General features: G+C 42.5%; 1 protein-coding gene across 1 annotated transcript in view; it reads left to right on the forward strand.

The window, feature by feature from the left end:
• Nucleotides 1–26397, forward strand: part of RBM27 (RNA binding motif protein 27) — a 60972-nt gene that overhangs the window by 19545 nt on the left and 15030 nt on the right. The window contains exons 4-14 of the mRNA XM_073651280.1: nt 1525–1616; nt 5217–5389; nt 9916–10179; nt 11156–11380; nt 14521–14658; nt 20804–20953; nt 21301–21448; nt 21734–21887; nt 23895–24140; nt 24739–24876; nt 25915–26028. Of these exons, the coding sequence (XP_073507381.1) occupies nt 1525–1616; nt 5217–5389; nt 9916–10179; nt 11156–11380; nt 14521–14658; nt 20804–20953; nt 21301–21448; nt 21734–21887; nt 23895–24140; nt 24739–24876; nt 25915–26028 (1842 nt within the window). The remainder of the gene's footprint in view (nt 1–1524; nt 1617–5216; nt 5390–9915; nt 10180–11155; nt 11381–14520; nt 14659–20803; nt 20954–21300; nt 21449–21733; nt 21888–23894; nt 24141–24738; nt 24877–25914; nt 26029–26397) is intronic.

A 26397-nucleotide genomic window follows, 5' to 3' on the forward strand; every position in this document is an offset into this window, starting at 1 on the left:
CCATCCTGGTATGCATGGCACCCCTCATACCTATCCTGGTATGCATGGCACCCCTCATACCTATCCTGGTATGCATGGCACCCCTCATCCCTGTCCTGGTATGCGTGGCACCCCTCATCCCTGTCCTGGTATGCGTGGCACCCCTCATCCCTGTCCTGGTATGCGTGGCACCCCTCGTCCCTGTCCTGGTATGCGTGGCACCCCTCGTCCCCGTCCTGGTATGCGTGGCACCCCTCGTCCCCGTCCTGGTATGCGTGGCACCCCTCGTCCCCGTCCTGGTATGCGTGGCACCCCTCGTCCCCGTCCTGGTATGCGTGGCACCCCTCGTCCCCGTCCTGGTATGCGTGGCACCCCTCGTCCCCATCAGTCTGCACATTAAAAAAAAATAAACACTCATACTCACCTTTCTTCTCTCTCCTCCAGCGCTGCGTCCTGTCTGCCTGCACTGATATTTCCATGTCAGCTGCGCATGACGTCACTTTCGGCTCACAAGGAGAGATCAGCTGCCGGAAGTCACTGCTCCCCACGCCGGGTCTGTGTGCGCGGGGGGCAGTGACTTCACTCTCCTTCATAGCCGGCACACAGCGGAGCCGCGCTGCGGCTGCTGCTGCCGGCTATCTCCTGTGCCCGCTCATTAAAGGGCATGAATATTCACCCCCTCCCCATACCCATGGGCGTAGAGAGAGGTTGAATATTCATGCCTTTAACAGCGGGCACAGGAGATAGCCAGCAGCCGCAGCACGGCTACACTGTATACCGCTATTAAGGAGCATGAATATTCAGTGCTCCCCATGCCCCGTAAGACGCACCCCCCATTTTCCTCCAAAATTTTGGAGGAAAAAAGTGCGTCTTATCGTCCGAAAAATACGGTAAGTATCTAAAATCACCATCTTCTCTGCGTGCTGAGTTCTGTATAACCCTGGCCACATCACTGATTGGCAGCTTTCTGTGTACACTGTGCATATGCAGGAAGCTGCCAATCAGTGCTGGGGACAGGGTTATACAAAGCCCATGAATATGCTTGACTACCTGGCCGCAGATTTACTGGTCCTATAATGATGATCTCCTGCTTGTAAAACAGTGATTTTATCCAATCTCTGTCTTAAAATTATGTTGGTCCCAGATTAAGTGCCATTCCCTTTCAGCTAGATTTACCTTTTTTTTTTTTTTGTTCTATAAACTAAATGCCACCAGGTTTTTGCCACCCCATGTGCGAGGACAGCATGCTGTGGGGGCAGAGACTTTCCTCTGCCCCTCCTATTTTGGTGATTGGCAGCAATCGCTTTGGAGCGCTGCCAGATCTAAATCACCAGGACTTCACGTACTGACACTGTAGTGACCAAGAGCACGCAGTGTCAGTGTGTTCTAGTGGCCAATTGTTCCACACAGGATCACAAAGAAGTGGGTGGCCTCTGATTTCAATGTGTGTGTGCTGTTATCTCCCTCTCCTGTGTGTAGCAGCCACTTTCTTATTTTTATATCCACTTTGCCATCTAGTATTAATATTGTGTTTTTGTTTTAAAGATCCTTCAGGAGACCTATGAAGAAGACAGAGATCTGAGAAAGAAGAAACATTTAAGTCCCCAAAGAAATCGTTCAGACTCTACTGAGAGAAGGTGAGCCTGTCTGTGCTTGGTATAGTGCCAAGAAGATCTACTATTGGATATTTCACTTGTAAATTTAAGGTGGTGACTAAGTGAAAAATACAGCGAGCCTGGTTGTACTTGGTAGGGAGGGAAATTGTGGCACAGCAAAAGCTTCCGTAATCCACATACTGTTATTGATTTCTGTGTTTACCTGGTGTACGTCCCAGATAGAAGTTGGCCAAACCTGCCCATTTTTCGTAGGATTGACCAAATGTCTAATGTGTCGGAAATCTTATCTTTAGGGCTGGATGTATTGGCCTAAAATTGAAAAACTCAACATTAAGCTTCATATTTGTCATCTTGAGAGGGGAAGGAATTTTTTTTTTTTTTTTGCTAAATTACTAATACTTTTTTTATTTTGGATTGAAGACCATAAACGACCACTACTAGATTACAGCGCAGGGAACTTGGTTGTATAGGATAATCCCCTTTACAAGATTTTTTGCTCTTGCATCATCTTAAAATATAAGTCTAGGCACCATGCAGGACATCTGTTGGTTTCCCTTAGAGCAGGGGTCCCCAACCTGTGGCTTGGGAGCCACATGTGATTAGCAGTCAGCTATGAAGAGAAGGTCTCCAGATAGTGACTTTTGTCAGAACATGACTATATGCTATGCTTTTTCACAGTCAGTGTGAATACTTTTGTGATCCAGATTTCAGTCCTTAAAGTTAATCTGTCACCAGGTTTTTCTATGTAATCTGAAGATAGAAAGATATAAAAGCTGAGACACAGAGTTCAATGATATGTCATTTATTACAACATGTGGTGTTATGATTACTTATAGTGAAGGTTTCTGTCACCTTGTGATTAGCATTACTGGACTACATTAGTCCCAGTGATAAGCAACTTACTGTCTATAGACTTTGTACATACAGAGCCTGGTGTGGGCGGGGCTAGCTTTCTCAGCTCTGCTGCACTTACAATCAGAGCTTTTAGATGTTATCAAAACTGCTGCCTCCAGTAAACTAAGTGATACATTGTTGGAATTAGGGTTTCTTTTTCTACATTATGCTGCTCTCAGATGAGGAAGCAAAAACCTGCTGACAGATTCCCTTTAATCTTCAAGATCCCGGTGCCAGTTTAAAGTCTCAAGTTACATTAGAGAAAAGTCAGCTAAACTTGCTGATTTCAGTGGAACTGGCCTTCACGTATACTTCTCCTGACTTATCCCCAGCAGATGTCAGAGGAGGATCAGGAACGTTAACCACAATCCAGCCTTGGGTCTCAATACCTGAACTCATCAGCCTCATATGAGACTGATTACAGAAGTGTGGATCCGGCCTAACGCTGATTTTATTATTTGTACCTTGTGCAAGCCAATGAGATGAAAAAATATATTAAAAGCCACTTTAATTGCTTCTGGACTTCCCCTATTCTACATGTGACATTCTCAGGCGTCACTGCATAGTAGCGCATCTATGTACGAACATGTAGCTGCGGTAGCGGGGATCCGGCTAACGGAGACGGCCAAAGTCCCAATGGAGAAGGCACACACTGTTTATTAGGGTCTGTCATGTGTATCGCTGTATACATTCTCCATAGACTGCGGGTAGGAAATGACATTCTAATACCAATCAGATGGTTTCCCTCAGCATTATGGGGGACACGGGTTTTACTTTCACTTTAGCAGAATGCAACATGTGGTGAGATTCTCTTCTGTGGCTGGTACCAGCTGTGAGGGGGAGCCGACACTATACAGAGTCTAAATGGTAACTGGCTCTGACCAGGGATGAAGGTGAACAAGTCGCCTGTTTCCTCAAGTCTATCGAATACAATAGGGAAAAGCATAACCTATTCTTTTTCCTCATAAATTCACCTAAACAGATTCACAGTCGTGGAGAAATATTTGACCATTTCATCCAAAGAGCAAATCAGACAAAGCTTTTCCTCACCTTCCAGAAGAAGCCTGAATTTTTCTTCATAGACCGTATTGAAAATGTCCCTGTTTATTTTGCAGCCTCGCTAAATGAAGAGGACATAGCTGCTGTTGAAGGGTTAATCTGCAGGAGGAGTTCATAGTTGTTTCTAATTGGTTAATCTGCCAAATGGAGAACACAGCTGCTTGTTAAAGGGTTAATTTTACTCTCTTCACGCATCTGTATAGAGCCAGCAGCAGCCAAACCACACAGAAGGTTGTGGGATTTACTTCTGCTCTATAATACACAGGAATCTATCTTGGTTTATGTGCAGGATGTGTATTTTATCATGGGTTTTGAAGCAGAAGACACTTCATGAAAACACTGGTGGTGTTTTTCCTGACACTTGTTCATTGTCTTCGCTTCCCAGCCGTCAACTTTTATTTTTTGTATTTTATATGTAACTTAGTGGTGACTACTAAACGAAAGCTACCAGGTCACTACTTTTAGCTGTATTACGACTTTCAAAGCCTTAAGCAAAAGAAGTTAAAATAGTTGGAATTTGTGCACAGCAAGACTGTTTGACATTGCTGTGCCCATGATCTTTATTTTTAACGTTTATTGAGCACTTTTTCATGCTGGTTCCATGCAAGATGTTGTGCATACCCAACGTTAGATTGCCAAAATACTACATTCGGCATGAAGACGGCACAGATTTTCCTTTGCGTTTACCTGCTGCACCCATTTTCCTCTTACCCAGTGGTATCGCCAAGCTCAGGAGCAGGAAGTCTCTCACATCTGTCAAAATAGGGATACATCAGCAAGCCCAAAATTTAGCCGACTTCTGTGTCCCCTCTTAAAGGGCCAGGGTTTTTATAACTAAATTAGTAAGGATTTTTTTTTTATATTTTCCTAGTTATGCATTTTTGAGAGGTAATTATACTTACTTTGAGCTTTCCTATAAGGAAATAGGTCCTATTTAAGTACCAGACTTTGCAATCAAAATGTTATTCATGACACTTTGCACTGAAACCAAAACTTTAAGAATGCAAAACTAAAAGAAAGTGCTTTAATTATGAAAACTCATCTTAAAAATAGTAACCTAAAGCCTATCAAATTTCTAAAAGAAGAAACCTTGCAGATAAAAAACCAAAAAACAAAACACACTTCTAATCGGGGTTGTGGAGTCGGTAAGCCAAACCTCCGACTCCTCAATTTCCCTGACCTCCGACCCCACAGCACTGCCTCACTACTGAGCGTGTACATAAAGTGCAGCACACATTCATCTCAACTAAAAGCCGAGATCCTTAGATCAGGAATAGAACAGACATTTATAGGACATTTCATAACTTTCCCAAATTCTTATGAAAAAATTACAGCACAAACTGTGCTGAACTACTGTACCAAATTTATTATATATTTTAGGAGTCACTCCATTTATGCCGACTCGAACTCCACATTTTGTATACTAGCTGATCAACCACAAAAACCATTGTAAAAACAAAGCCTGCGCTGTACATAGTTCTGTTTCAGATCTTACAAGTATATGAAATCTCCAAAAACGTATTTTTGTTTTTCAGCAGACAATTGAATAATGAGTACAGGGGGTACATAATGTATTCAGGTTGCTGACAGTGTGCATTATAGTGTATATATGTTTATTTCCTCATGATAAAACCCCCAGCTAACTGTTATTTCTTTGGCTTCTTCTAGGACAAGAGATAAGAAGAGGGAAGATGGCAAATGGAGGGACTACGACAGACATAGGGACAAGTATGACTGGAGGAGAACAAGAAGCAAAAGCCCTCTCAAAAGCAGGCCTCCGAATCGGAGTAGGAGCCGTAGCAGAGGAAGAAGCCGAGATCGGGAACCTGCCAGGAGCAGAGGTAATGACCATGTTCCGCTACTATGAATTATGTGCCATGTCATGGTTGTTTTTTATGAGCGTTGATGGAAACCTTTCACTTTACTGCTAAAAAAACTAAAAATTCAAAGTGGGATGTGAAGTGGTAAAATAAAAAAAAACAACTCAATTCCACCATTGGATTTTGTTTTATGACACGCTCTGTATACAAACACCTGGCTTGAGAGACACTTGCACGTACCCTACATGGAAAGGGGTTAAGGAAATGTAGTAATTGCATCCTAAGGCTATGTGCCCACAATGCGGATTTAATGCGTTTCCGCGACGGCATTTCGCCGCAGAAACGCATTAAGAACGCTTGTTAAGTTGTCTGCCATATTTCCCAATGATAATGATAATGATAATCCGCATGTGCTGTGCACATGCTGCGGATTATCATTGCGGAAAAATCCGCAGCACTACCATTGTGTGGAATCGCGACGAAATCACTGCCATTGACTTGCATTGGACCGCATAACATCCGCATGACTACATGTGCACATGCGGATATTAAGCGATTCAATGTGCAGATGGTACCCGGGTCTGGAAAAGAGGAGATTCTCCTCCAGACCCGGGTACCATAGTACCTGTTAAACATAGAATTAAAATAAAAAAAAACAACATTATACTCACCTTCTGATGGCCCCCTGTCTGCTCCCGGCGGCGCTGCTGGCTCTTCGGCTGCTCGTGGTGGTGTAAAAGGACCTTCCATGATGTAATTTAGTAATGTGACAGGTCACGTGACCACTGACGTCGGCGGTCGTGTGACCTGTCACATTACTAAGAGCATTTTAGAGCACCGCAAGCCGCCGAAGACACTGGACGCTTCTCTGAGGAGACCGGGGGCCATCGGAAGGTGAGTATAATGTTTTTTTATTTTTCAACATTTTTATTCTTCTTTTTTTTTTTTTTTTTTTTTTTTTTTTTTATATATACTATTGATGCTGCATTTGCAGCATTGAAACTTGGTCACACTATATAAAGCAATGCCGGTTGCATGGATTTATATTGTGTGACCAAGTTGTCAAGTACTTTCCAAGTGATGCTAAAATCGCTTGGAAAGCGCTTGACAATCCGCATGCGTTTTTTCTTCCAGAGAGATACAGAAACGCTCAGGAAAAATCCGGAGCATCTCTGCATCGTGGGCACTTAGTACACAGAATGTTATTTAGGCTAAGTTACTTAAAGCTAATTTTAAGCATTATATGTATTTTGACAGAATCTGACGATTTTGACAGGACAAATCCATCTTATGTATTTGGAAGCCTACCGACCGCTTCACTACCCCCTCCCCCAATGGCAGATGTCTGGGGAGATGAGGATCGAGTAGTTGAATTTCATTTTGTCAATCCTTTAGTTCTCGAAGAGCTAAGCTTCTATCTGAGGAGTCTTGACAGTGGCTTACTTCCCTCTGCCTACTTGGAACACGCTCACTGAGCATGTATATTGGGGGATCTGTCACGAGAGATGGCTGTCGCTTATTAACCTATGTAATGAACATGGCCATGCAAATGTTGGGAATAATCATGGCTGCCCTGTTGTGAGGATGGGGAAGGCAAGTGATTTAAAGGGAATGTGTCATTTCCCCTCCCAACCCCTCACCCCCTCCCCCTTTACACACACACTTTTTTTTTTTTTCAACAATTGAAAAAAAAATTAAAGTATTAATGTTTTATTTTTTTTTCAAATTGGAGTATTTACATTTTTTTTAATAGTAGAAAATATGTAACCTAATTGAAAACGTTTTGAGATTTTCAACTTTCAAACATCTTGCGTCATTCTTCCCCTCTTCTGCATGTTTGCAAAAGTATAAGGGAGAATTAAGTTTAGGATCACCGTACGGAGCCATTTTGTTGGCGACTACAATGTGGTACTGAGATGTGGACATGTTCACCAATAACGGCTGGCAGTGCTGATTCTGTTAGTTGGTTCTGTGCTGACTATTGGTCTTTTACTGAGATCTGAGCGGAGCAGTGATAATATTGCTGCTGCATCGCTCAGATCACCGTAATTACACAATGCGTCTTAATGAATCAGTAACGTCTGATGAGCGATGTGCACTTTACTATGCCACGCCAGAAATCTTTCTCCAGTCCGAGTAATATTTCTGGTGTAAGGAACGCCGTAGCTCATCAGGAATTAGACTACCTTTGCCGTCACATCCCATCTTTGGCCTATTTGTCAGAGCTTGGAGAAACTGGCTTCAGAACTCCTAAATTCGCAATATTTTTGTTCAACTTTGTGTTGCTCAAAAATGTTGCAAATTTTTAAAGCAATCTAAACTAAGCATCCAGTCAATCCAGGGAGGAAGAAAAACATGCGGGTTATTCGAGCGCTGCCACAAAGGGTGATGAGCCAGATGGTACTAATGGTAAGAAAACTACGCTTTTCTGGGACAGTCTGGCCCCTTCATCAGGTATCCTGGGACTGATCGTCCTAGAAACTCATAGTTAATTAAAAAAATCTTACCATCTGGCTTGTCATCCTTTGTGGCAGCACCCTGATAAACCACATTATTTCTTCTTCCCTGGATTATCCTTTGGTTCCTTGCCTTGGGACAGGCGGTTGGTGCAGTAGCCTTGGGTGTTTCCAGTCCAAATTTCATCCAGTGATGTGCATGGCTAGCACAACTATCCCAGGCGAGCAATTCCATCTTGTTGGGGTTGAGCTTCTAAGCTGATTCACACACACAGCAGCTTTTGTCTTTTCTTCTGTAAGCATCCAATCCAAGCACAGCTGCCGTTTTGTATTCTGTGCCTGAAAAATGAAAACTCTGATATGTCGCTATAGGAAACGCAAATAAAAAAAAGTTTATGCAGACAGTTCATAGATCTGCCCTTGTAATATTTAGAAATACAGAAGATAAAGCCTTTACACAAGAAACCCAGCTAGAGTCAGTTTCTTAGTTTTCTAACAGAAGCCACAATGCTGTTACAGATTTTTACCAGGGTGGCTCTCAGGTATTTTACATTACATTTACCTTTCTTTCACTTATGTGATGGGTGCACTCTGTTTCTTAGGGTATGTGCACACATCTTTTTCAGGATGATTCTGCCTAAGCGCTAGAAAAAATCCAAAAAGAATGAAATGGTGCAAAGTCAAAACGATTTTCTGTACATAGATTCCGTCTTCTGTAACTTTTCAACCATTTCAGGCATCGAAAGCTGTGAAACTGCTAGAAGAATTGATCAGTCCATCCTTCTGGCAGCTTCCGATTGTAAGCCACCACTACATTATATATGAAATAATAAAAAAAAAAAACGCTGACAGTAAGGCCGCCACAAAAGACGTCCTAACAAGCTCTTCAGATAAAACGCCACTGGCGTATTCATGTGTCTTTAAACAATGGGGCACTCCGGCGTCTTTATAAAAAAATTAAAATAACTATAAGTTGTGTGTACATACCCTTACTTGCTTTTTGATTCCTGTGTTATTTTTCCCCATGTAATGTGAAGGAGTGCTTCTGCTTTTGCAGCAATTAAGTCCCCTTTACTCTGAGCTTCAGCTTGGGGAGTTTGGCCAAATATAACCTAGTTTGTCTAATTTATTCACTGGTGTATTCCAGCAAATGCGTGCATTTTCATAGGCGTGAGATATTGTTGAAAGATTGAAGAGTGATACTAGGCTGCCAGTGTCGGAAGACACAGCATTTCACTCTTAGATGCCGGCTCGGCTCCAATGGACCACTGGTTCTCCAGGTTTGGCTGGTCTTGCCTGCAAATGAATCAAGTCACCCAAGTGGTTGCGTGGAGAAGTAATGTATTATTCAGATATATATTTTATTTCTGTTATGTTATTGATCGATCTTTCCAAGAAAACCTTACTTTTCTGCCCTTGTTTCTTATGCTTGTCCAGGAGTGTGGGCCATGACATACATGGTAGCTGCTATATACACTGAATAGTATGCCAATTCTTTTATGTGCATCAACTTTGATAAAATATATTTTATGTTTTATATGTTTGGGTTTTCTTAGTATTTTTGAACTTATTTGTATGTGTTTAATGCATTTTAGGCTGGTGTAATAGTCTATTTATTGACCCTGGTGTCTGAACCGGCCAGGGGGCTCTTGACCTGAGCTCAGCAGCTTCATAGGCATTCATGACTGTTGGATTCAGGTCAGGAGACCTGCGGCCAGTCGAATCATTGTGGTCCATGCTTAGACTAAGAGACACAGATGTGTGAAACCGGTCTTACCAAGATTTGAATGGAACTTTACAAAATACCGCAAAGTTTTCTATGAGCTGTAATATATCTAAAAACCACCCATTCTCCTTTTTTAGGCTTTTCTCTATGTATAGGAATACCTCATTTAAGGCACAAATTAATGCCATAAAGTGCAGTTGTTGAAGCAATATGTGCATGAGATGTTTATTCACCAAATGTGCGCATGTCGTCTATCGTTTCCAGCTGGGTTGTTACATATCTCTTTGGGAAGAAACTTGGTATTTGTATGCACATCTCACAAATAAAACTTCAGCAAATAAACTTAAGGCAAATGATTTTTCTAGATCACCGGGAGAGGCCGAAGTTTGAGTCTGAAAGGAGTGATCTGGAATCTTCTTACACTCCTGCTTCCCAGCCAGCGAGCATCTCCAACGAGCAGCAGTATTCCTCTGGTGGGCAGGCTATACCCAGCACTGTGACCGTCATCGCACCTGCTCACCACCCTGAGAGCACAACAGAAATATGGTCGAATTACTATAACAACCACACCCCTCCCAATTCATTTAATAGAAACCCACCCCCAAAACGACGCTGCAGAGATTATGATGGTAAGAAATTAATTGAAAAAGCAGATTTTACTCCCCTGCCCATAAAGTACTTCACACTCAAGGGCACCTTTTATGAAATTTAAAGCCCAAAAGTCAGACCCAGCACCTTCTATATTTATGTACAAGATGTCAGCTGATACTTGCGTTGTATGTCTGCATGTACGAACCTTACAAAATGTTTAAACAGCCTTCTAAAACTGTAATTAATAAAGAAAGGAACTTTTGACATCAATGCATGGACTTGGCCCAGAGTCTCCTGACCGGCCTAAAATATATATAACCTCCAGGTTCCAGATGTCAGTCTACAATCTTCATGATCCAGGTGGAAGTTTAAGACATCCATTCACATTAGAGAAAAGAAAGTAAATTTAAATTTGCCGATTTTAGTGGGACTGGCCATCATGTGTATGTGGGGCCTCCTGACTCATCCCCAACAGATGTCAGAGGAGAGAAGGGTCAGGCATGTTGAATTTCCACGCCCAATCATTTGATTCCCATGGGAAATAAGTCACTGACCGAGGTGTCGGACACAGCCTTTATCCACTCCTCCCCCATTAAAAAAAAAAATGAACCCTAAGCCGCACCGAGCTTCACGTATGTTTGGTGGATTTGGGGAGGAGAGCTGTTTGGTGGACAGCTATCTTGGGTGTGTATGGCCACCATCTTTAGTGGGGTGTGATCATATGAACAGAAGTTTATGTATCTTGCTATTGTGCTAACTGAAAGGCAGTACATACATATTTCTTGCTACAACCCTTGCTGTCTGCATGTAAGCTTCCAATATTCAAGATTGTAGCACCATTGTATACCTACAATAAATTCTGAATATCAGTTGTTCTGTAAGGCAATTATTCGGGGGAAATGTTACTCCCCACCTAACGCCCTCCTCTTCCCAGTTAAAGGAATCATTTGTGGAGTGAGTACTTCTAAATCCTTTATACATTAATTATCTTTTTTTTCTCTTCTTTTAATGCAGAACGAGGATATTGTGTCCTTGGTGACCTCTGTCAATATGATCACGGAAATGACCCTTTAATAGTTGATGAGGTGTCGTTGCCAAGCATGATTCCCTTCCCTCCTCCCCCTGGACTCCCTCCGCCTGGCATTCTGATGCACCCGATACCTGCCCCAGCTCATAATATGAGAATGCCAGTACCACGACCTATGACCCAGCCCCCTCCTGTTGTCCATCCTGCTCCAAGTAAGTATCCTATGTCTAGATCATTCTTGTTGGCTGAGCATTGTATAGTATAGTATAGCAGAGTCTGCAGGATAAACTTCTTTTATATACTTTTATTATCTAATGAGATTGTGGGGGCGGGGGTAGATGCAATCTGCATGTTCAGTCTACATTTCTATAGAAGACCCTGTGAAATGACACACATACACACAATGCCTGATTTCTACACATCTCTCCCAATGTGTCTTGTGAGCGATAGATATACAGTCATGGCCAAAAGTATTGAGAATGAGACAAATAGTAATTTTTCCAAAGTTTACTGCTTCATTTTTTGTAATGGCAATTTGCATATACTCCTGAATGTCAAAGAGTGATCAGCTTAACAGCAATTACTGTACTTGCAAAGTCAATATTTGCCCAGAAAATGAACTTTAACCCCCAAAACACATTTCAACATAATTGCAGTCCTGCCTTAAAAGGAGCAGCTAACATCGTTTTAGTGATTGATCCATTAACACAGGTGTGGGTGTTGATGAGGACAGGGCTGGCGATCAATCAGTCATGATTAAATAAGAATGACATCACTGGACACTTTAAAAGGAGGCTGGTTCTTGGTATCATTGTTTCTCTTCAGTTAACCATGGTTATCTCTAAAGAAACACGTGCAGCCATCATTGCACTGCACAAAAATGGCCTAACAGGTTAGAGTATCGCAGCTACAAAGATTGCACCTCAGTCAACAATCTATCACATCATCAAGGAGAGAGCTTCCATTGTTGTCAAAAAGGCTCCAGGGCGCCCAAGAAAGACCAGCAAGCGCCAGGACCATATCTTAAAACTGTTTCAGCTGCGGGATCGGACTACCTGCAGTGCCGAGCTTGCTCAGGAATGGCAGCAGGCTGGTGTGAGTGCTTCTGCACGCACTGTGAGGCGGAGACTCTTTGAGCAAGGGCTGGTTTCAAGGAGGGCAGCAAAGAAGCCACTTCTCTCCAGAAAAAACATCAGGGACCGACTGATATTCTGCAAAAGGTACAGGGAGTGGACTGCTGAGGACTGGGGCAAAGTCATTTTCTCTGATGAATCCCCTTTTCGATTGTTTGGGACATCTGGAAAACTGCTTATTCGGAGAAGAAGAGGTGAGCGCTACCACCAGTCTTGTCTCATGCCAACTGTAAAGCATCCTGAAACCATTCATGTGTGGGGTGGCTTCTCAGCCAAGGGAATTGGCTCACTCACAGTCTTGCCTAAAAACACAGCCATGAATAAAGAATGGTACCAGAATGTCCTCCAAGAGCAACTTCTCCCAACCGTCCAAGAGCAGTTTGGCGCCCAAAAATGCCTTTTCCAGCATGATGGAGCACCTTGCCATAAAGCAAAGGTGATAACAAAATGGCTCATGGAACAAAACAGAGATTTTGGGTCCATGGCCTGGAAACTCCCCAGATCTTAATCCCATTGAGAACTTGTGGTCAATCATCAAGAGACGGGTGGACAAACAAAAACCAACAAATTCTGGGAAAATGCAAGCATTGATTATGCAAGAATGGACTGCTATCAGTCAGGATTTGGTCCAAAAGTTGATTGAGAGCATGCCAGGGAGAATTACAGAGGTCTTGAAGAAGAAGGGGCAACACTGCAAATATTGACTTGCTGCATTAACTCATTCTAACTGTCAATATAACCTATTGGTACTCATAATATGATTGCAATTATATTTCTGTATGTGATATAAACATCAGACAAACACTAATAAAAACCAGAGGCCAGCAGATCATGTGAAAATAGAATTTTGGTGTCATTCTCAAAACTTTTGGCCATGACTGTAGATAAATGTATCTATTTCACAAGATACATTGGGAGAGATGTGTAGAAATCGATACAAAGTGGAGTAAGGCTGTGTGCACACGATGCATTTTTAATGCGTTTCCGCGGCGTTTCTGCAGCTGCGGAAACGCATTAAAAACGCATGGTAGAAGGGAATCAATGTTCCCCAATGGAAATCCGCATGTGCTGTGCCCATAATGCGGATTTTTCCGCAGCGTAAACGCTGCGATCAAAAATCCGCAGCATGTCCATTAATTTTGCGGAAACGCGGCTTTTTCGCCACCATTGACTTGCATTAGAACGCATGGAATCCGCATCACTGTATATGTAGATGCGCATTCCATGCATTCTAATGTGCGGATGGTACCCAGGTGTGGATGAGAGGACTGTCATCCAGACCCAGGTACCATTTAAAAAAAAAAAAAGAATAAAATAAAAAAAAAAAAATATATATATATATATATATATATATATATATATATATATATATATATATATATATATATATATATATATATATATATATATATATATATATATATATATATATATATATATATATATTTTTTTTTTTACCTTCCGGCGTCCCGCGCTGCGTCCTCCTGGTTTCCCGGGCACTTCGCGGTTGATTGCGGGACCTACGCTGACGTCAGAGTCATGTGACGCTGACGTCGGCAGGTCCTTCAGTCTTACACTGCCGGCAGCCGGGACGGAGGGAAGCAAGACACCGGGGGCCATCGGAGGGTAGTATATATTTATTTTTTGACATTCACACACTATATAAATCCATGCTGGTTGCATGGATTTATATAGTGTGACCAAGTTATCAAGCACTTTCTAAGTGATGCTAAAATCGCTTGGGAAGCGCTTGACAACCCGCATGCGGAAATTCATGTGAAGAACGCTTCACATCCGCATGTCCCTGGCAGGAAAAACGCATGTACAATCCGCATGCGGAAATGAAAGTGAAGACCGCTTAATTTCCGCATGTCCCTGGCAGGAAAACGCATGTACAATCCCCATGCGTTTTTTCCTGCCAGGGAGATGCAGAAACGCTCAGGAAAAAATCCTGAGCATTTCTGCATCGTGTGCACATACCCTAAGTGTCCATGGCAACCAATTAGGTCACTGCTTTTATTTTCCAAATCCTCTCTGAAAAGTGAGGGTTGAAACTTGATTTGGCGCCAGTGGGAACTGCTCCTAATTTCTTTTGCATGCATTTTGATACATTTTTCCTACTTGGTGCTGACATAAAGACTGTCTGTGTCCTTTTTTTGGTGCTTGGGAACAATTTACCCTGAAATATAAAAAAATATATTTTGCTTCCAAACATGCAGGGCTTCCATTAACGCATTCAGGCTTTGTAAATAACCGTGAACAGCCAGGAACAAGTACTGTGCCCAGTCTAGCACCAGTAGGGGGAAGGCTCCCTCCTCCATTACCTCCTCAGAATCTTCTCTACTCCGTTTCTGAACGTAAGCAGAGCTTCTCACTACCCCTCTATTTGTGATCACAATACTTCAGCTTTCACTTTAGAGTTTGGGTATAATACTAAAGTTCGCTAGGGCTGCTCCTAATGTGTACCCACATCACCATGATGATTGGAACGAACTGCTTTTATTCATTTAAAGTACTTTTTTTTTTTTTTTTTTTCCTTCTAAATCCTTATGTCTGATATTTAAAGAGAACCTGACACCTGATGCATGCTACCCAATCCTGTATGATCTCAGCCATGTATGTTTGACTCTGTAACGCTGCAACGTTTCAGAGAAAAACATAGTTGTAATAGCTGCTGAAGCCTGAGACCGCAGTAGACTAGTTGGATAGGTGGGTCCCCAGCAGTTTCTCCCAGCCCGCTGTCCTGGGTTGACAGGTCTCTGCCTACATGCACATATAAGCAGAAATTTGTCAGTCACTGTCAGCGGGCTTGAAGAAGCCGCCGGGGTTCTACCTGTCCAACTAGTCCGCTGGGTGGCTCAGTTCCCTGTGGTTATTAAACGGAATCTGTCAGTAGGCTCAACCCTCCTAACCAGTCTGCATGGACATGTTGGTCATAGCAAGCTGAATAAAATACCTTGATATCTGTGATCCGATGTCGTACTTCAGAGAAATCCACTTTTTTTTTGTGTAAATGAGCTGTTAATATCTATGTGCCAGACACAAGATGTGATGGTAGATTCTCATGCAGATCTATTTTAAATGATAGTGGGCATTACCAGTGTGAGACATGTAACGAGTTTCACTTGCCACTCATAATCACACACAGCTCTGCAGTGAGAACAGAACTAGTACAGTACAGCAGAAGTGAACTTTGTCTCACTATACACAGTTGCAGCAGCACATGTCCTCTCATAGTGGTCTCTGCTGCAGAGCTGTGCCTGATTATAACCAACACCATACAGCAGAAGTGAACTTTGTCTCACTATACACAGTTGCAGCACCACATGTCCTCTCATAGTGGTCTCTGCTGCAGAGCTGTGCCTGATGATAACCAATACAGTACAGCAGAAGTGAACTTTGTCTCCCTATACACAGTTGCAGCAGCACATGTCCTCTCATAGTGGTCTCTGCTGCAGAGCCGTGCCTGATGATAACCAACACAGTACAGCAGAAGTGAACTTTGTCTCACTATACACAGTTGCAGCAGCACATGTCCTCTCATAGTGGTCTCTGCTGCAGAGCTGTGCCTGATTATAACCAACACAGTACAGCAGACGTGAACTTTGTCTCACTATACACAGTTGTAGCAGCACATGTCCTCTCATAGTGCTCTCTGCTGCAGAGCAGTGCCTGATAATAACCAACACAGTACAGCAGAAGTGAACTTTGTCTCCCTATACACAGTTGCAGCAGCACATGTCCTCTCATAGTGGTCTCTGCTGCAGAGCTGTGCCTGATTATAACCAACACAGTACAGCAGAAGTGAACTTTGTCTCACTATACACAGTTGCAGCAGCTCATGTCCTCTCATAGTGGTCTCTGCTGCAGAGCTGTGCCTGATGATAACCAACACAGTACAGCAGAAGTGAACTTTGTCTCACTATACACAGTTGCAGCAGCACATGTCCTCTCATAGTGCTCTCTGCTGCAGAGCTGTGCCTGATTATAACCAACACAGTACAGCAGAAGTGAACTTTGTCTCACTATACACAGTTGCAGCAGCTCATGTCCTCTCATAGTGGTCTCTGCTGCAGAGCTGTGCCTGATTATAACCAACACCATACAGCAGAAGTGAACTTTGTCTCACTATACACAGTTGCAGCAGCTCATGTCCTCTCATAGTGGTCTCTGCTGCAGAGCTGTGCCTGATGATAACCAATACAGTACAGCAGAAGTGAACTTTGTCTCACTATACACAGTTGCAGCAGCTCATGTCCTCTCATAGTGGTCTCTGCTGCAGAGCTGTGCCTGATTATAACCAACACAGTACAGCAGAAGTGAACTTTGTCTCACTATACACAGTTGCAGCAGCACATGTCCTCTCATAGTGGTCTCTGCTGCAGAGCTGTGCCTGATTATAACCAACACCATACAGCAGAAGTGAACTTTGTCTCCCTATACACAGTTGCAGCAGCACATGTCCTCTCATAGTGGTCTCTGCTGCAGAGCTGTGCCTGATTATAACCAACACAGTACAGCAGACGTGAACTTTGTCTCACTATACACAGTTGTAGCAGCACATGTCCTCTCATAGTGCTCTCTGCTGCAGAGCAGTGCCTGATAATAACCAACACAGTACAGCAGAAGTGAACTTTGTCTCCCTATACACAGTTGCAGCAGCACATGTCCTCTCATAGTGGTCTCTGCTGCAGAGCTGTGCCTGATTATAACCAACACAGTACAGCAGAAGTGAACTTTGTCTCACTATACACAGTTGCAGCAGCTCATGTCCTCTCATAGTGGTCTCTGCTGCAGAGCTGTGCCTGATGATAACCAATACAGTACAGCAGAAGTGAACTTTGTCTCACTATACACAGTTGCAGCACCACATGTCCTCTCATAGTGGTCTCTGCTGCAGAGCAGTGCCTGATGATAACCAACACAGTACAGCAGAAGTGAACTTTGTCTCACTATACACAGTTGCAGCAGCACATGTCCTCTCATAGTGGTCTCTGCTGCAGAGCTGTGCCTGATTATAACCAACACAGTACAGCAGAAGTGAACTTTGTCTCACTATACACAGTTGCAGCAGCACATGTCCTCTCATAGCGCTCTGCTGCAGAGCTTGCCTGATTATAACCAACAAAGTACAGCAGAAGTGAACTTTGTCTAACTATACACAGTTGCAGCAGCACGTGTCCTCTCATAGTGGTCTCTGCTGCAGAGCTGTGCCTGATTATAACCAACAAAGTACAGCAGACGTGAACTTTGTCTCACTATACACAGTTGTAGCAGCACATGTCCTCTCATAGTGCTCTCTGCTGCAGAGCAGTGCCTGATAATAACCAACACAGTACAGCAGAAGTGAACTTTGTATCACTATACACAGTTGCAGCAGCACATGTCCTCTCGTGGTCTCTGCTGCAGAGCTGTGCCTGATGATAACCAACACAGTACAGCAGAAGTGAACTTTGTCTCACTATACACAGTTGCAGCAGCACATGTCCTCTCATAGTGGTCTCTGCTGCAGAGCTGTGCCTGATAATAACTAACACAGTACAGCAGACGTGAACTTTGTCTCACTATACACAGTTGTAGCAGCACATGTCCTCTCATAGTGCTCTCTGCTGCAGAGCAGTGCCTGATAATAACCAACACAGTACAGCAGAAGTGAACTTTGTCTCACTATACACAGTTGTAGCAGCACATGTCCTCTCATAGTGCTCTCTGCTGCAGAGCAGTGCCTGATAATAACCAACACAGTACAGCAGAAGTGAACTTTGTCTCACTATACACAGTTGCAGCAGCACATGTCCTCTCGTGGTCTCTGCTGCAGAGCTGTGCCTAATGATAACCAACACAGTACAGCAGAAGTGAACTTTGTCTCACTATACACAGTTGTAGCAGCACATGTCCTCTCATAGTGCTCTCTGCTGCAGAGCTTGCCTGATTATAACCAACACAGTACAGCAGAAGTGAACTTTGTCTCACTATACACAGTTGCAGCACATGTCCTCTCATAGTGCTCTCTGCTGCAGAGCTGTGCCTGATGATAACCAACAAAGTACAGCAGAAGTGAACTTTGTCTCACTATACACAGTTGCAGCACCACATGTCCTCTCATAGTGCTCTCTGCTGCAGAGCTGTGCCTGATGATAACCAACACAGTACAGCAGAAGTGAACTTTGTCTCACTATACACAGTTGTAGCAGCACATGTCCTCTCATAGTGGTCTCTGCTGCAGAGCTGTGCCTGATAATAACTAACACAGTACAGCAGACGTGAACTTTGTCTCACTATACACAGTTGTAGCAGCACATGTCCTCTCATAGTGCTCTCTGCTGCAGAGCAGTGCCTGATAATAACCAACACAGTACAGCAGAAGTGAACTTTGTCTCACTATACACAGTTGCAGCAGCACATGTCCTCTCGTGGTCTCTGCTGCAGAGCTGTGCCTAATGATAACCAACACAGTACAGCAGACGTGAACTTTGTCTCACTATACACAGTTGTAGCAGCACATGTCCTCTCATAGTGCTCTCTGCTGCAGAGCTTGCCTGATTATAACCAACACAGTACAGCAGAAGTGAACTTTGTCTCACTATACACCGTTGCAGCACATGTCCTCTCATAGTGCTCTCTGCTGCAGAGCTGTGCCTGATGATAACCAACAAAGTACAGCAGAAGTGAACTTTGTCTCACTATACACAGTTGCAGCACCACATGTCCTCTCATAGTGCTCTCTGCTGCAGAGCTGTGCCTGATGATAACCAACACAGTACAGCAGAAGTGAACTTTGTCTCACTATACACAGTTGTAGCAGCACATGTCCTCTCATAGTGCTCTCTGCTGCAGAGCAGTGCCTGATAATAACCAACACAGTACAGCAGAAGTGAACTTTGTCTCCCTATACACAGTTGCAGCAGCACATGTCCTCTCATAGTGCTCTCTGCTGCAGAGCAGTGCCTGATAATAACCAACACAGTACAGCAGAAGTGAACTTTGTCTCCCTATACACAGTTGCAGCAGCACATGTCCTCTCATAGTGCTCTCTGCTGCAGAGCTGTGCCTGATGATAACCAACACAGGACAGCAGAATTGAACCTTGTCTCATTGAGCACACATCTTCAGTGATGTCAGCTCTGCTTTGCTGTCCCTCACCCCACACTGGCTGCCTGTGAGATGGAAGTTGAAGCACTGAGAGAGGACACCGAAAGTGCAAATATGTTAGTACTACAAAAGTGAACTTTGTCTAAATACAGTGTTACCTCTGCTTTTTTATTTCTCATCTCACTGCAGAGATGTGTGTTTGCATAAGTGCAATGCATGAGAGCAAAGTGTCAGTCATTACATGTCACAATTTCATTTTAAAACAAGCTCTAAAGGCAGATTCTCAAGGAGATCTATGTCCGGCCCGTAGATCTTAATAGCTCATCTACATAATGTAGATTTCTCTGGACTAAGACATCAGATAACAGATATCAATGTGTCATTCCATTCATCTTTCTGTGACCTGCATGCTCTTATAGATGGCTTAGGAAAGTTGATCATACTGATAGCTTAAACAATCACCTTATTAAAGGGAATCTAAGTTAGAACGAAAATTGCCAGCTCACCTGTGAAACATTCAAGAAAAGGGGGTATTCCAGCTCCATTAAAAAATTAGACTTTATTTATAAATCCATTAAAATAGACGTATCCCCAAATAGGCAAAGGAGAAAGTGAGGGCAGGTGCTGCAACGCGTTTCTAACGCAGTACAAGCGTCCTTTTTCAAAGCTGCTATGGCAAGTGTGAGTGAACATTACATGCACGCATGATGAGTTTCAGGTCTTAGGCAGGTCATGTGATAGATGACCACATTCATCAAATTTACATTCAGAGCGTTAACGCTACATACTCCAAATCTATGTACATAATGTGTGATTATTTTAAAATGACATAGAATGAATAAAACCATCAAGGAGTGTGCACATATGCGGCAGCAATTACCGCCACATTTAAAAAATCCCTTACAGGAAAGCCATGTTTAAGCCATGTTTTCTGAATTAATGTACAAACACCGCAAAAACAACCAAACAGGTCAATCTGTTTTAACAATTCAGTATAGTTCACAATTCAATAACATAAAGTCAATAGTATCAAATCTAATATTTATTTTATACCAAGATCCTATATTTTCTATCCTAGAGTCTGGCCACAACATTGTATCAAAAAATAGCAAGTACCATAGGAAGTATGATATCACCAAGCTATTTCTCATCCAAAAAACCACCTGCCCCCCTCTCTCCTTTGCCTATTTGGGGATACATGTGTTTTAATGGATTTATAAATAGTTTAACTTTTTAATGGAGCTGGAATACCCCCTTTTCTTCTTCTTGATTGTTTAGGCTAGCCTCATCTAACTTGTTCTGTGGATCTCTACTCTCATTTCTGTATTTAATAATTTAATTTCAGCTCTAAATGATAGTTATTGCCAGTGTAACTTTAAAATAAGTCTTTACATTTTGTTTTTTCCCTAGATACTTATGAGCCTGATGGGTACAATCCTGAAGCGCCTAGTCTTACAAACACTGGTAGACCTGGATACCGGCAGTTCTTTACACGTACACAGACACAGAGGCCAAATTTAATTGGGCTGACATCTTGTGAAATGGACACTGCGCCGAGAGGTTAGTGGTCAACCTCATGGATCATGTTGAGACAGTAAATAGCGTAGCTTTTAAAAGAACAGAAAATGCACAAAAAATGGAATAAATCTCTGATCTTACAAATTTCCTTAAAGGGGATGATGGTGCATATACAAGTATTGGCCAAGTCTCGTGTACACGTACTATTGTAATAAGTAGGTTTGGCACATAATACCTGATGACAATACTTGGCAGGCAGTTTCTTGTTTTCCAGTGTACAGATGAAAGATGCTATAGAGAAATCCTTCTTAAATGTGTTATTTTTTTCTGAATTACCCATTTTGTAGAAATTTTGGATGTTTATTCATTTATTTTTATTTTATGTCTAGCTGCTAATATTGTTATCCAAACGGAGCCACCAGCTTCTACACCTGTAAATAGTAACCTTAACAGAGTGGTGGTCGAGCCGGAAAGGAAAAGAGCACTTGGAAATAATAATAATGATGGGCCATTTGCAAAGAAACCCTGGATGGACAAGTAAGGACACTAAAGCATGTTTTATATTAATTATTATTATGCTATGTTGCGCAGCTAGATCAATATTTTCTGGGCACCAATGTCTTATGAAAGGTTGAATCTGACGAACCCATGTAAATTATGAACCACGTTCTGGTCCTTTTGAGACTGCATGCGATAGTAGAATTGGTCGCCCCTGGCTGAGAACTTAGAGGGCAGCTGTCCTCCTTCCCTTATTGCTGATTATGTGCAGCCACAGTTTGTTCATACCGCTCTACAAAATGCTGTAACGTTTCTCTGTTCCAGGCAGGGAAACAACAACCATAACAAGCTAGGTTTTGGGAAGAAGATCCAGTACACAAACACCAAACTTGAAGTCCGGAAAATTCCTCAGGATCTAAATAACATTACCAAATTGAACGAGCACTTCAGCAAATTTGGTACCATAGTGAATATTCAGGTGAGTTATAGTTCAGGATTATTTGGCCACACATACAAAATTGCTGTTAAAGTTCATTATGCAAAAGGTCTTTATTTTAGTACAGTACCGGAAGACCATATGGCTATTAGTAGTACTCCAGTGACACAGAACGTTAGCACCCCAAAAATAAATGTGGTCAGCAAATGGACCGAACTCTTCTCCTGTCTAGTTCCTGTACCCTTTTATCTGTATTGTAGGAACTAAGCCATGCCCATTAGACACAGACTATTACTAATAAAATTATTTAAAAATAAAGCTTGTGTTGGATTAGTGTGGAGTTGAGAGGAATAGTTGGAGGTTGTGTAAGGTGCCCAGGACGGTAGCCGTGGGCGAGCTGCTGCTCCATGACACCTTGACACATTTTAAATAAATCGTGTCCCAGTGCATATGTGTTGTGTATGATGCATTGCACTCACTTGTAGGCAGTAGGCCTCCGCTGTATCCACGTTCTCAGTTCCAGGAACAGCGACACGCACATCAGGGGACATCCGGCTCGTTTTAACAAGTTCAACTTTACTAGACAGTGCAAGTGCATCAGTCTTTAACTCTCCGTATCACGCACAGCCCCTTTTGTCTATTGTTCCATCAACACAATACATTTCCATCATTTTCTTGTGTTCAGCTCGGACTGTCCCTACTTTAACAGATCCGGTTAGCTCCAGGGATATCCCGTTCGGCACTGCAGTATTCCCGAGATCCGCTACTTTTCCTTCACTCGGTTCCTTGCTGGCTTCCTCTGTATGGAAGGGATTAAGGCACACTATTCAATGCCTATTTCGGGCTGTAGGCCTTGGACAATGCAGGAATTTTTGCAGGGAGTTTTGTACGACCCTATACCAGAATGTTTTGTCTACATCGTACTTCCAGCCCACTGCACCTTGAACTTCATCTTGCCTCTAACACGTTCATTAACTTTAACTGACCAAACCAGGAAGTGGTCCCTTTTATTACTTGCCCTAGCCACACCCCCAATATGGGCTAATCCCAAACGTTTAACTTTATCTTGCTTTAGTGCTCCTACTGTTACTAGCTATCTCTAAGCTAAATCTGATACTTTCCCTGTACCTGAGCTGAGTGTACCAGAGTTACCTTAGGCATTACCTTTTGCAGTACCCACACAGCAGCATCAGTACCTATCACACTATACATTGTTCACATTACACTCTATACACTTTACATTTCTCATGATACAATAAAACTCAGTAAAAACGCATAACCGTATTCACGCTACACAATTGTCTTCAGGGGCAGGAACCCGATAATCTGTCACACCCTTACACTTGTATGACTGTTCCGCCAACTGCTATGTAAATTGCATGGCTAGGTTAAAGTGCACCTATCACCAATCGGGGGCTACCATTTTAATAAGAGTGGATTATGAATTTTCTAAATTTCCTAACAAAAGCTCCCAGAAGTGTCCTTAAAGTCCCCCCTGGAAAGATCTGACAATCTAGCACCTATCAGGCCCCAGCTCCTGGGTTGTAGAATTCTGACATTGAGAGCAGGGTCCCACAACCCCCCATCTTTACACTAACTGACTTCTGCAGCATCCTTTACAAAGTGATTACCGAATCGTAACACCTTTCATGATGATACAGTGTAACTTTTTAGTTACTTTACCCTGCACCCTGCAGCGCTTTGTTAATGAGTCCTAGAAGAGCTAGATTTGCACTGAGATCAAGCCTGACTTTTGCTAGAAACTGACCCTTTCGGGGTATATTGGGGAGCACTTTTGATGATGGATGATATGTAGAAAAATCACTATTCTAGGGTTTTCCAGTGTTTTATTAAGTAAACATGGGCAGTTCTAGATTGGTGATGGGTACTCGTTAAGCTGGATAGAGATCATACAGCAGAATGAAGCCTATGGGTTTGATATTTAACCAGTAAGATGTCACCAGTAAATGTGATGCACAACATAATGTCCTGCTATGGTAATCTTAAATGCTGACAACTTACAGGTAATTTCCCTTTTATTTGTTTTAGGTTGCTTTCCAAGGAGATCCAGAAGGTGCACTCATCCAGTACTTGACAAATGAAGAAGCCCGGAGAGCCATTTCGAGCACAGAAGCCGTGTTAAATAATAGGTTTATTCGAGTTCTTTGGCACAGGGAAAACAATGAGCAGCAAGGTTCTCAGCAACTGAAGCATTTGCCACCCCACCATTTACCACATACTATACCAACCACACAGTCTTCTGTTCCGCTCACTGGACAGGCACACCTGCAAAAGGTAGCGCTCTAATGCTGTCATCTAACTGCCACCTTGTCTCATCTGGTTCTGGTATTTTCAGTAATCCTGACTGTGATCAGCACCACTACAGATTATATAACTGTTTAGAGGTTCTGTTCAGGAAACGGGAGTAAAAGCTACATTGTGTTCCAACTGTGCAGAGTATCTTTACCCTGGCATTGCATGTATATATTCAGAAGATGTAGATTTTCCATCTACAACCTGATTTTCCTGCTCCTGCTTGGCCAGGAGATTGTAGATGCTAATGCCACTGTAGTCCTACCTGTAACATAAAGGTTATTTATTTTAATAGTTTTATACCTTCCTCTGTGTCCTTACTGCTGTTTAAAGGGAACCTCACAGCCAATACATGCTGGCTGCATGATTTCAGCCATGTATGTTTGACTCTGAAATGCTACGATGTTTCAGAAGAACAACATATTTCAAGAGTATGCATTGTGCATAGACATTTTGTTATTTTAACACTTAATACTACGATGTCACTTTTTTTAGTCATTTAATATTTCTAGATATGATTTTTTTCGTGTACATTGTCCTAATAGCACAGTAATGTGATATCTTGCTTCACAATTCACAGGCAATGTCCAAACCTCCCACCCAGGGTTCCTATGTCATTAATAAACTACCTGCAAAACATCGACTTGGAGCAGTCACCAGTCAACCGGACTCTACGTATGTGGCTTCTAACCAGAACAACTTGGGAGAGGAACTTGGGGTAGGTGCCATGTCAATTAATGGAGTGTCCTAGATGGATTTGTCGAGCGCTTATATTCATAGGCTGATTGCATTATGTCTCGGTGGATTCAACTTGTATATAAGTGCAAAGCTGGGAAAGGTTATCATCCTGTCCATATGAGAGCTTCTGCCACAGTTCTGTCAGGATGTGTGTGCATTATTGGTGTTTGGCACCATTGAATTACATTTAAATTATACAAATCCAAATTCTAGTCTATTCTTACAGCTAGAGCTACAGATAGAATTTGGCATCAAATTACTTTGGCAACATGATTCTTCTCGTCGGTACGATTACGGCGATACCAAACTTGTCCATTTCTTTTTCTTATTTTAGTAGTGGAAAAAAAAAGTTGGAAATCATTTGACTGTGTCGCCAGAGACCAGTAACATTAAATTTTTCGCTCAATGGAGCCTGTTTGAGAGCTTATTTTTTGTGGGGTGAGACCAAGTTTCTATTGATACCATTTTGGGATAGATATCACATATTGATTGCTTCATACAGCATTTTTTTTGTGGTGTTGCAGCAACCAAATTGGTTTCTTTCCTGTTTAACGGTTTACCTATCGGTGTGTGTGTGTGTGTGTGTGTGTGTGTGTGTGTGTGTATTCATAGGCACCCCATGATTGTGCTACGGGAGATCCAATAGAAGCATAGAATGATGCGCCCCCATGCCAGCACACTGTTTAATGCCGCTGTCAAAGTGGCATCAAATAGGTTAACAGTCAGGACCTGCCTCTAATAGCAGTGTGTTGAGCCCGCACTATACACTTGATACTGACTTGCGCCGAACATCTACAGCGGATGTCAATAAGGGGTTAAGTAGGTTATATAGCTGCAAATGTTTTTGGAGTTCTAGCACAGAGGCAGAAAACCCACCTGAGCTCGATTAAGTATGCTGTGTTGCATTATGACCCTGAGGTTTTTATTGTTAGGTATAACTTAAATAATATACATCAGAAACTTTTGTTTTTACAAGATTTTTTTGCCCTAATTTGTGTTTTGGCATTTGCTTATTTAGACTCTGCCACCTGCCTCCAAAATGGTCTACAACTCTGCCGGCTCAAAGGTAGCAAATAAGAACCCAGCAGGATCAAAACCTGTAGATGTGCAGGAAGCCCTGAAGAAGAAGCAGGTATTGTTTATGCCTCCTGAGACATAGGTGCCCAACAATTCCTGCACAAAGTAAAAATAGCCTGTTCCCATTGTAACTGTGATCATGGCTTCAGTTACAGGCTGAACAAGTCCTGCCCTCCAAGGCTGGGCTTCACATTAACACTTCTTTAGGATCTCAGCCTTGTTTTGCTCTATAAAGAACCACTTTTTTTTGTAATTCTGGACTGCATATAAATATCAAAGGACTGTCCATCACTTCCAAACAGACAAATGTGAACAGGTGCAAGCTAAAAGAGCCACTGTTTATGTAACTAACAAAGCTGGGCTCTGTAAGACTATAGTATGCAAGCATGGAATATATGAATTTGGAATTTCATTACCACTATAG

This window comes from Phyllobates terribilis, unplaced genomic scaffold (genome assembly GCF_046119375.1).
Source record: "Phyllobates terribilis strain yellow unplaced genomic scaffold, ASM4611937v1 Scaffold_11__3_contigs__length_659146591, whole genome shotgun sequence".
In the NCBI taxonomy this organism is placed as follows: Eukaryota; Metazoa; Chordata; class Amphibia; order Anura; family Dendrobatidae; genus Phyllobates; species Phyllobates terribilis.